We start from the raw sequence: 10,432 nt of genomic DNA on the forward strand, positions 1-10,432 counted from the left end.
TTCTAGTATACCATTTAAGAAGGCAGATTTTACATCCATCTGATAGACTTTAAAATCTTTGTAGGCAGCATATGCAAGTAAAGTTCTTACTCCTTCCATTCTAGCAACAGGAGCGAATGTTTCTCCATAGTCTATTCCTTCTTCTTGAGCGTAACCCTTACATACTAGTCTAGCTTTGTTTCTGGTAATCTCACCATTCTCATCTAGTTTGTTTCTGAATACCCATTTGGTTCCAATCACATTCTTGCTATTTGGTCTGGGAACCAAACTCCAGGTTTTATTTTTTCTTATTTGATCAATTTCTTCTTCCATAGCTTTACACCAGTCATCATCTTGTAATGTGCCATGTACTGTCTTGAGTTCAGATTGGCTAATCAGACATGATTCAAGACTTAGTCTGTTCCTTGTCATTGGTCTTGCATCTTTGTCACCAATTATTTGTTCAGCAGGGTGATTTCTTTTCACATATTTGGATAATCTTGGCTCTGTCCTTGTTTCCATGTTTGGTCTTTCAGATTCAGGATCACTATGCACTTCAATGTCAGGTTGTTCTTCATCATGTATGTTGTCTTTAGAATCAGATTGTGCATTTTCTTCATTCTGTGACTTGACTTCTGAATGCAACTTGGCATTCACTGGTTGTGAATTGGCTGAAACCGACACTTGTTGATTTTCAATTTGATTGACATCATCCTCATCAGCAGTCATTCCTTCATAAAAATATACAAAGGTTCTGTATTCTTCCATTTTCTTTGGTATTTCAACTTAGACTTCTGTGTGCTCATCAAAATTTATATTTGCACTTTCCACAATTTTGTTAGTGTTAATATTCAAACACTTATATGCCTTACTTCTAGTGGAGCAACCAAGAAATATACCTTCATCACTTTTTGCATCAAATTTTCCATTTCTAACATCTTTAAGGATAAAATATGTGCAACCAAACACTTTGAAATTTTTTACATTTGGTGAGTAACCATACCATAATTCAAAAGGTGTTGTATTTGTACCTTTCTTGACTTGTACTCGGTTCAATCTATGAACAGCTACGCTTACAACTTCTCTCTAGTATTTTAGAGCAACATTCTTTTCCATCATTAATGTTTTGACACAGTCAATTATAGATCCGTTTCTTCTTTCAGCAATTCCATTCTGTGGGGGAGTTCTAGGAGCTGATGTTTGTCTTTTGATTCAATTGTCATTATAGAATATCTCAAATTCATTTGATGTAAATTCACCACCTCTATCTGATCTTAGGCATTTCAAGCTTTTTCCAGTTTCCTTTTCAACTCTAGCCACATACCACTTAAACATTTGAAAAGCATCAGATTTTTGTTTTAAGAACATAACAGTCATCATCTTGGAATAGTCATCAACAAATAACATTATGTATTTGTCTCCTCTATAGCTTTTTATTTCCATTGGACCACATAAGTCAGTGTGAACTAACTCAAGTATCTCTTTAGATGTATACTTTTTGCTTTTAAAACTTGATTTTTTCATCTTTCCTAGCTGACATTGTTTGCACATGATATTATCAGGCTTCTTTAATTTTGGTAAACCTCTAAATTTCTTCATTCTACTGATGTTGACTAGATTGTCAAAGTTGACATGACATAATCTTCTATGCTATAACCATTCATCATCAAATTTTGCAAGTAGACAAGAAACATCATCCATATCAAGGTAAAACAAATTACTCTTTGTTTGTTCTCCTTTTCCTATCAATTTACCATCATTGTCATAGATTTTTGCAATTTTGTTTTCAAATTCCACTTTGCAACCTACATTGCCTAATTGTGAGACACTCAGTAAATTGTAGTTTAATCCTTCAACATAGTATGTATTGTTACAAGAAATTTGTTCTGTGAGCTTAATGGAACCTTTTCCTTTGATTTGACATGGAGCATCATTACCAAATCTAACACTATTTCCATCATACTGAGTAAAGTTAACAAACTTACTTTTGTCTCCTGTCATGTGATGTGAGCATCCACTGTCTATGATCCATCTGTCATTCTTGTTTATACATGTCACCAGTGTTGTGGCTTGTTCTTCATCAGATTGGTCCTTCATGGCTACATAAACAACTTCATCATCATTGTCATCAACATTTTCTTCAACAATATAACACTTCTTACCTTTTTCTTTGTAATCTCTCTTCTCATCATCTCTTCTGTTCTTGTATTTGTTTCCTTCCTTGAAATCCTTTTTCTATGGACATCTTGCAACAATATGACCTACTTCATTGCAATTGAAACAAATGATAGGCATCTTACCTTTGAATTTTCCTTTGCCCCTGTGAAATCTTCTAGCGAGTAATGCTTCCAATTGTTCCACATCTTCCTCATCAATGCTACTGTCACTAGATACATACTTCATTTTTCTTCCTTTCCTTGATTTCACCTGTTCGACATCTTTTAGTGATAACTTGGCCTTAAAAGCAGATTCAGCATTTTCAGGTTTGTAGTTGTCAAAGTTAGATAACTCAAATGCAGTGAGTCTACCTATTATACCTTCAAAGCTTAGATTATTTCTTGGTATACATCTTAGCTCTTGTATTGTTGATACTCTAATAGCATAGATAGGGAGCAAGGTTCTTAAGAACTTACTATTAATAGTATCTTCATCCAGTTGACCATTCAAGCATCTTATTGCACTTACCACTTCCTTTATTCTTGCACCATACTAAGCAACATTCTCATTTTCTTCCATTTTCATGTCATCAAATTTTCCTCTGAGACTTTCTCTTTTTGCTCTTTGTACATTTTGATCTCCTCCATAGATGTCTGATAGGGCTTTCCACATTTTGAATGCAATGTCACATCCTTTGATATCATCAAATTCAGCATAGTTGAGTGCAGAGGCAATTTTTAGCATTGTCTGGTTGTGTTCTTGCTTGTTTTTCATGTCTTTAGCACTAGGAACACTTTTTGGATCTACATGTTCAGTGACAATTGAATTTTGGGCATAATCTCTTATGGATCCAAGATGTAGCTTCATTGAACTTTTCCATGAAACAAAGTTGTCTTTGTTGAGCTTGGGAACTTCTCTCTTTGGCATTTTGATTTTTTCTGCTAGTAGTCCCTTTAAACTGAATCAGTAGTTAGGCTCTGATACCAATTGTTAGAATTCTTTTAGAATAACTGGGGGGGGGGGGGGGGGGGGGGGGGGGGGTGAATCAGTTATTCAAGGTCCAAATGCCCTATTAATACCTTTTTAATGAATCCATACCCTTTTCATCTTTTCAAACTTAAATCGGTCATATAAGCAAATTACTGTAAATCAACATGCAAAGATAAAACATTCAAGATCAACACATGACACAATGATTTATGTGGAAACCCAATTTGGAAAAAACCACTAGTAATATGCTACTTGATTCTCACTCTTCTGAAGAGATGCCCTGTTAAAAGCCTGCCCTATTAAAGGCTTACAACACACTATTAAATGTGACCTTGTTAGAGGATTTCACCAAACTGTTAGGAATGGGCCTGGTTAAAGGTCTTTAGAACATTCACTTGGAATGTCACCCTGTTAAAGGATTTATCTAATGGTTGTTAAACTAACCTAAGTCCATAGGATTTATCTTATTGTTACAATTGCTAGAAAGTAACGATAATGGTCTTTTGATCTGACATAACTTACAACATACTTTGCAGATTTTAGATCACTTTTTTAGTTCAATCGTTATGCTTGGCGTCAATCACTTCAGCTCTGACTGCATGTTTTCCTCTCAAGCTTCATCTCCTTGAGTCTTATTACTCATTCTGCCAATGAAATCATTCTTGTGGTCATCTATTTAAATAGGGTTCCTGTGCTTTCTTCTCCTTAGCACATTCTACAACACTTCATGCTTTTATGCTTGACCACGACTCTCTCTCTCACTATCCCCTTTTTTCCACTTTTTTTCATTAACTTATGTCTTCTTATATAGAAGTCTGATTTTCCTTTTGCCGCTCAATTTTTCCTTTCCAATCTTAGGGTTTCAAAATGGATTAGGTAGGATACAATGTATCTAACCCATATCTTGTTCTCTTCTAGAAACTTCGCCAGTTGTATCTTAAAAATGTTCTACATGGTGTTCTGTGCCACCAACTCATCATTCTTATCTTCCTTTTAATTCACAAATTTCTAGATAACAACTTTGTCAGCTTAGATCTGACGAATCTTCGATTTCCAAAATAATGCAGCAACTCAGCGTTATTGAGTTACTGGTGCTCGGCACCTCTGTGTTACTCGGCACCTATACTTGCTCAGCACTTGGTTCTGCTTGGCACTTGATTCTGCTCAGCACTTGATTTTTCTTGGCACTTGATTCTACTTAGCACTTAATTCTACTTGGCACTTGATTTTGCTCGGCACTTGATTCTGCTAGGCACTTGATTCTGCTCTGCACTTGATTCTGCTCAGCACTTGGTTTTGCTCAGCATCTAGACTTGCGTGACACTTTCACTAGGAATTTGCTCGGCTCTTACTAGCTTGCTTGGCTCCTTCTCTCTAATGAACTTAGTTTGAGCTTTACAAAAGACTTAGCTAAAATCTTAGATCTTTGATATGTTTCAGTGTGCTCATTCTTTGTATCTTTTAGTATGTCATCCAATACACTGTTTCATCAATGGCTTAACTGATCCTTGTACTTCATTACAACATCATAACTTCAACCTTTCTCTAGGTTTTCTAGTTACATCTTATTGATTGCCTCCACCTTGACAATCAACTAATTGATAGTATTTGGATCACTAAAGCAATTGTCATCCCTGCAAGTAGTAAGTTTGACATCAATGAAAAAATAATGATTGAGGACAGTCTTTACCAGTTCCATATCTTATTCCAACAAATTTTCTTATGATCATTTCAATCATTTCCAAAATTAATAATATAATATACCTAAAAAATGGACAAATCATAAAGTCACAAGATCGGAGGAATTCACATCCAACTTGTCTCTTGAAATATTTTTTGATAAATTTTCCTTGTAAATTCTTATAGTTGACTTTTTTTTCATAACAATGTTCTACATCTTGAAAACTTCTTATGATCATATCTAGAGAAATAGCTAATAGCTATGTGTTTGCACATCTTGTAGTTGCTTCATAGTAGAGCATATGATGCATTGTGCCAAGTAAATTCATCTGCATTCTGGACTTTTGTTGTTTCTCCCTTGTGGCTATTCATAGCAAACCAAGTCTTCACGACACCATGATTGACATCATTGGTGTGTATGGAAGACAAGCTGCTGATGATATTCAACATTCTCAATTGTTGAAGTCACCACCATAGAATCATCACTACATCAAGATTAGATTCTAATTTTTCCTCTTTATATTTAATTTAAAATATGCATTAAAATAAATTGCTCTTTTTTATATTTTGGTAACCATGTGAAACTAGACGGAGAGGACAAACACCATTGTGAACATTAAAATGAGCTTTTTCCATTACGTTGGTTAAAAAAAATACCTTTATAATTGCAATTACTTTTTCCTCACTCCAAAAATTGATAGAAAAAAACACCAATGATTCTCATAATTTATAATTATCATCCTCTTATTTGAGCAAGAATTATAAGATATCCATCATTACCTCAGTGGTTGTATTTGTCACAAATTTTTTCACACTAAAAAAATGTGCTCTCTCATATATAGCTTTCATCAAGAAAACATCTCAATGTGAGAAGAACCTCATGTATGGTGTCGTATTAGTTCCAATTAAGGTTACAGAGAGTAGATCAACAGTGGCCGTGTCACAATAAGGAGTAAGATCTTATTGCAAATTCTTGGAATCTAAAAGCTTCTGAGCTCACTTTCATAAACATGAATCTGTTTAAATCCGTAGATTCTCTGCCACAGTTATGCAAAATAGAATTGAGAAACAAACATAGCATACAATGAAGACACAATTAACTATTATATTAAGAGTTCAATTGCAATCCAATGAATTACCTCTATCAACAGGTACTGGTGCTAGAGCATATCCATAAACAAGGCATTTTCATAACCAAACTTCACACAAGCTGCTAGTGTGTGAAAATGTTTGTCGCAAAGCCTGTGACTTTCATGCTTTTTAGCGGTTGATTTAAGTTACTGGGTGTGGGTTCGCTAGGGTATGGGCATGTTCTCAGTCTAGCCATGTTCCTGCTATACTCAGGACTCTGCTATAGATTGGAGACCTAATTGCTTGAGAATTTGACTGTGTCAAATGAATTTTTTCACACCTTAATATTAATTTAGATTGGAAACTAAAGCTTTGCAAAAATGGATATTTTTTGAAATAGAATTAAGATAGAGATGATGTGAAAATATTTGTGATATATATAGTGGCTTGCAAAGCAGTATATATTGTACCCAAGGTTTGGGGACTGCTTTATTCTTCCTAGCTTGACTTGGTGTGATATGCTTATATTCTTTGGTAGTTAAGTACCTGCTATCATGTTTCCAATTTCCAGTCTCGGGTAAAGCTACTGACATCCTAAATGGCTATGAACAAATGCCTTTATCATCATGATACATTCACTTTCTATGGGAAATTTTTTGTAGATCTGATCCAATGGGATTTATGAGTCTAATTTTGTATGGCATTGGAAGCAGCTGATATATGCTTTTGAAGGCTTTAGTTTCAACCATTGTATTAAATTCACACTTTGTAGAATGCTCTTTGATTATTATTTAGTAGGGCCATAATAGCACTCTATTGAATCAACATTTTTTTTTTCCCTCTCATTGATAGCACTCTTTTACAATACCACAATAAGATAATTTTTTAATTCTTTGTTGCAGTCTTTACTCAGAGGAAGATCTTTGCATGGTAGAGCCTTGAATGAAGAATAGAGGTCCTCGACAGCAGTAGGGGAGTTAGGCTAGCTAAGGCTCCGTGGGACTATTTCTGCTTTGCGGTATGCCCCACTATTGACTTTAATTTTCCAACATATTATTTACCTTATTATTTTGAGTTGATTGCCATCGTAGTTGATTGGCTTATTGTGAGTGCCTGTACTGATATAAGCAATGATTTTGTGTTTAATTTATCTTTTATTTTTTTGATACAGGAACTCTCCTTTTGATGTAGAGGCTTTTAGCACTTTTCATTTATAAAATGATGTGACTAAGTTTCCATAGTCTATAGACTCTGTTTCTGGCACACTAGATGTTATAAAATTGAGTTTTCATAAACAAATTGACATGCTAGGTTTAGACTGTAGTGACATTTTTTTCATTTAAACCAATTATCCAGTTTTAAAAAAAAAAAAATTTGATGTGCATAGAGAAACAAAGAATCATATATCACACTCTTTGCTTGCATCTTATCCCGATAAGTCTTAGTAAATCTCATGAGTATGTATGCCTAATCATCAGGGAAGGTTTTTGAAATAGATTAAATATTACCACAAGGGGTCAAGACATAAATGATACCAATGTCTCCAAAAATCATCCATTTAATGGTTCTAGTGATGAATCCAATTTTACGAGAGGAACAAAAAGAACTCAAGACGAGTCTCATATTAACACACAAGAAATTAGCTAGGTTGAGAATAGAGTAGATGAACGAAAACACATTGAGGGAATTCAAAATGGAAATTCTTTTGTTTCAAGCATGGACTAGCAAGAAGTTGTAATTCCACATGAAGAAGGGGATAGACAGAGAGAAGCATTATGATAGGGAATTGGCCCTAATTCGTTTTCAATTCTATGCTCATTATGATAGTAATTGTATCATAGCTAAGCTGGCTTATTTTAGGTCAACAATTTGACAAATAAGAGAATTGGTAGGTCAAATAACAATTTTTAAAAAAATCTTTAATTTTAATCCGGCAAAGTTTCAAAATACAAACATTTTATTGATTAGTATTACACACTATATTGTGTAGAAACTTATCAACTTTCCAATGGGTATATTACTATTTTTTGTTAATGAATTGGTAAATGTTTTGCTAATTATTGGTTCTTGTCAAACAGTGTGGCCAATATGTGGGTTGGCTTGTGGTTGTATGAGTGTATTGCTATTCTCTTTTGAACAAATCAATATTTGCAAAATAGTGTGTTATTTTCTTTCTTTTAGTAACATGTCTCTATTGATAGTCCTTCATGGATGGAAGACACTGAATTCATATGTCATACTCTGATAGATAGTTTGGGATAGCTGAGCTTATTATCTATGCATTAATATCTATGTATATGTGAATATTTATTAATGCAAACCATACACAAAGAGTCTTTTCAAGCTGTCTTTGTGTGCAGCTATGCAACTTTACACATCTGGAATTCATGATGTGAATGACAATCTTCATCCATATAATGCTATTTTAAAATTTAGGACTTTGTCTTGTTATGTGTTGTGATATATAATTAATATTTGTCAAAATTGCAAGAAGAAGCTTGCACAGAGACTTTTGTTTGATAAAAGTGCAAATGATGATCATGAAAGAAGCATATTGACAAAGCTGAAGCAACGGTGTGGTGGTCAGTTTACTTCTAAAATGGAGGGAATGGTATGCTGCATCATACATAAATAAAAAACTCAGTTTGATTCTTATCAATGAAGTTAATCTAATTGTAAATTGTGTAAAAATCTCTGTGCTTGTATGTAGGTCACAGATCTAACATTAGCAAAGGAGAACCAAGGGCATTTTGATGATTATCTTAATGAAAATTCTCAAGCACATCCTGGCATAGACTTGACTGTGATAGTTTTGACAATTGGGTTTTGGCCGAGTTACAAATCGTTTGATCTTAACCTGCCAGCCGAAATGGTATGCCCATTTTGTATATAGTATACTTTTTAAATTTTCCAATTTCTGAAGTAGTTTAACATTTTGACCTTTTCTACTTAATGCAGGTAAGATGCGTAGAGGTGTTCAAGCAGTTCTATCAGACAAAGACAAAGCATAGAAAGCTTATATGGATATAATCTCTGGTACTTGTAATATTAATGGGAAGTTTTACCCTAAGCCTATGAACTTGTTGTTACTACTTACCAAGTAATTGCTTTTTTGGTTGATTACTGGCTGACAGTTAGATTCCTTGATTCATATAAAATGACATTAGAGGTCATTTTCTACTAATCATTATTGGGAATTTCTTCTTCCAGTTTCTGTTAAGAATTAGTTGGGTAGGATAAGTTAAAGCAATGGTTAATGTCATTAATTGTTAATGACCATACATTGATAATTTGATTCATTTTCTACTTATGCTATCTGTTTAAAGGAAAACTAAAATTGATGTGTTCAAGAAACCATAAATATGCAAAGTGAATACATCACATTTATCAGTGTCAGTTTCCTTGATATATCTGGAATTCACTTCTTTTTCCTTGTGTAACTTACTCTATGTTTATGATACGCAAGCATTAGCATTCTTGTTATTCAATGCATCTGAAAGGCTAAGTTACTCAGAAGTGAAGACTCAATTGAATTTGACCAATGAAGATATTGTTAGATTTCTACATTCTCTTTCATCTGTGAAACATAAAATTCTCAATAAAGAGCCAAATACAAAAATGGTGGCACAAATAGATGTCTTTGATGTCAATTCAAAATTCACTAATAAGATGAGGAGAATCAAGGTATGAACTCTGATATACAAAAGTTGTATACTATCTTGCCTGTTTGTTTTTAACAAAAATTAATGCATGTGGAGATCACATAGGAATTGGTTTCTACCTGATTGCAGATTCCACTCCCACTAGTGGATGAGAAAAAAAAAGTGATTGAAGATGTGGATAAAGATAGATGTTATGCAATTCTAATCAATAAATTATGAGTTAGCTAAAGATCAATGCTAATATGTTTTCTCATGAATCTTTTTCCAAGGTGTTGCTACTCTAACTCCTGGACTGATTTAACTTCATTTTAAAGTACTGGCATTTACTCCTAGACTGATTTAACTTCATTTAAAGTACTGGCTCTAAATTTTTATTGATTAGATGTCATTTTATAGTAGTAAAGTTGTAATATGGATAATATGGTAAGAAAAGGTGATCAATGCCAATGGTAGTCACCTAGTGTTAAAGAAATTAGGAACATCTTAGAGGAGACTTGGAATATTGTATTGGCTATGTCATTTGTGGTTCTTTTGATAAGGTGTTAAATTGTTGATAGAAGCAACAAAAGTACTTTGTCCCAGAAAAATAGGTGTTGAAGCTCCGCTTCTTGTCCTCCAAATGATCAGAGCTTTTAATATGGATAATATAGTAATCAAAGTTGATTGAATGGTATTTACCTTGCATTTAAAAAATTGGCAATATTCGAATAGCAAAATCTAGAGCATCATGAAGGAGGCTTGGTCACATCCTAGATATCATTTTGAAATTTACCATACAACATTGTTTAAGAGCATCACTATGTTTGTTCATCAATCACCCACTATTCCTTTCTCTATTCACTCTTTATAGGAAATGAATTTGTGAATAGAGGGACATCTTTTGCTAAGTGAAT

The 10,432-nt window shown here is 33.7% G+C and overlaps 1 protein-coding gene across 1 annotated transcript in view; it reads left to right on the forward strand.

Annotated features, from left to right (window-relative positions):
- The window catches only part of LOC149579848 (cullin-1-like), a 28,486-nt gene extending 18,728 nt beyond the window's left edge, over positions 1-9,758 (forward strand). Inside the window, 6 exon segments of the mRNA XM_089802624.1 lie at positions 8,369-8,488; positions 8,588-8,749; positions 8,836-8,908; positions 8,911-8,963; positions 9,328-9,561; positions 9,669-9,758. Coding sequence (XP_089658750.1) covers positions 8,369-8,488; positions 8,588-8,749; positions 8,836-8,908; positions 8,911-8,963; positions 9,328-9,561; positions 9,669-9,758 — 732 coding nt within the window.
- Positions 9,759-10,432: the final 674 nt, after the last annotated feature.

The sequence above is a fragment of the Cupressus sempervirens genome, chromosome 1 (assembly GCF_028749045.1).
Source record: "Cupressus sempervirens isolate cs-2001-9-10 chromosome 1, ASM2874904v1, whole genome shotgun sequence".
In the NCBI taxonomy this organism is placed as follows: Eukaryota; Viridiplantae; Streptophyta; class Pinopsida; order Cupressales; family Cupressaceae; genus Cupressus; species Cupressus sempervirens.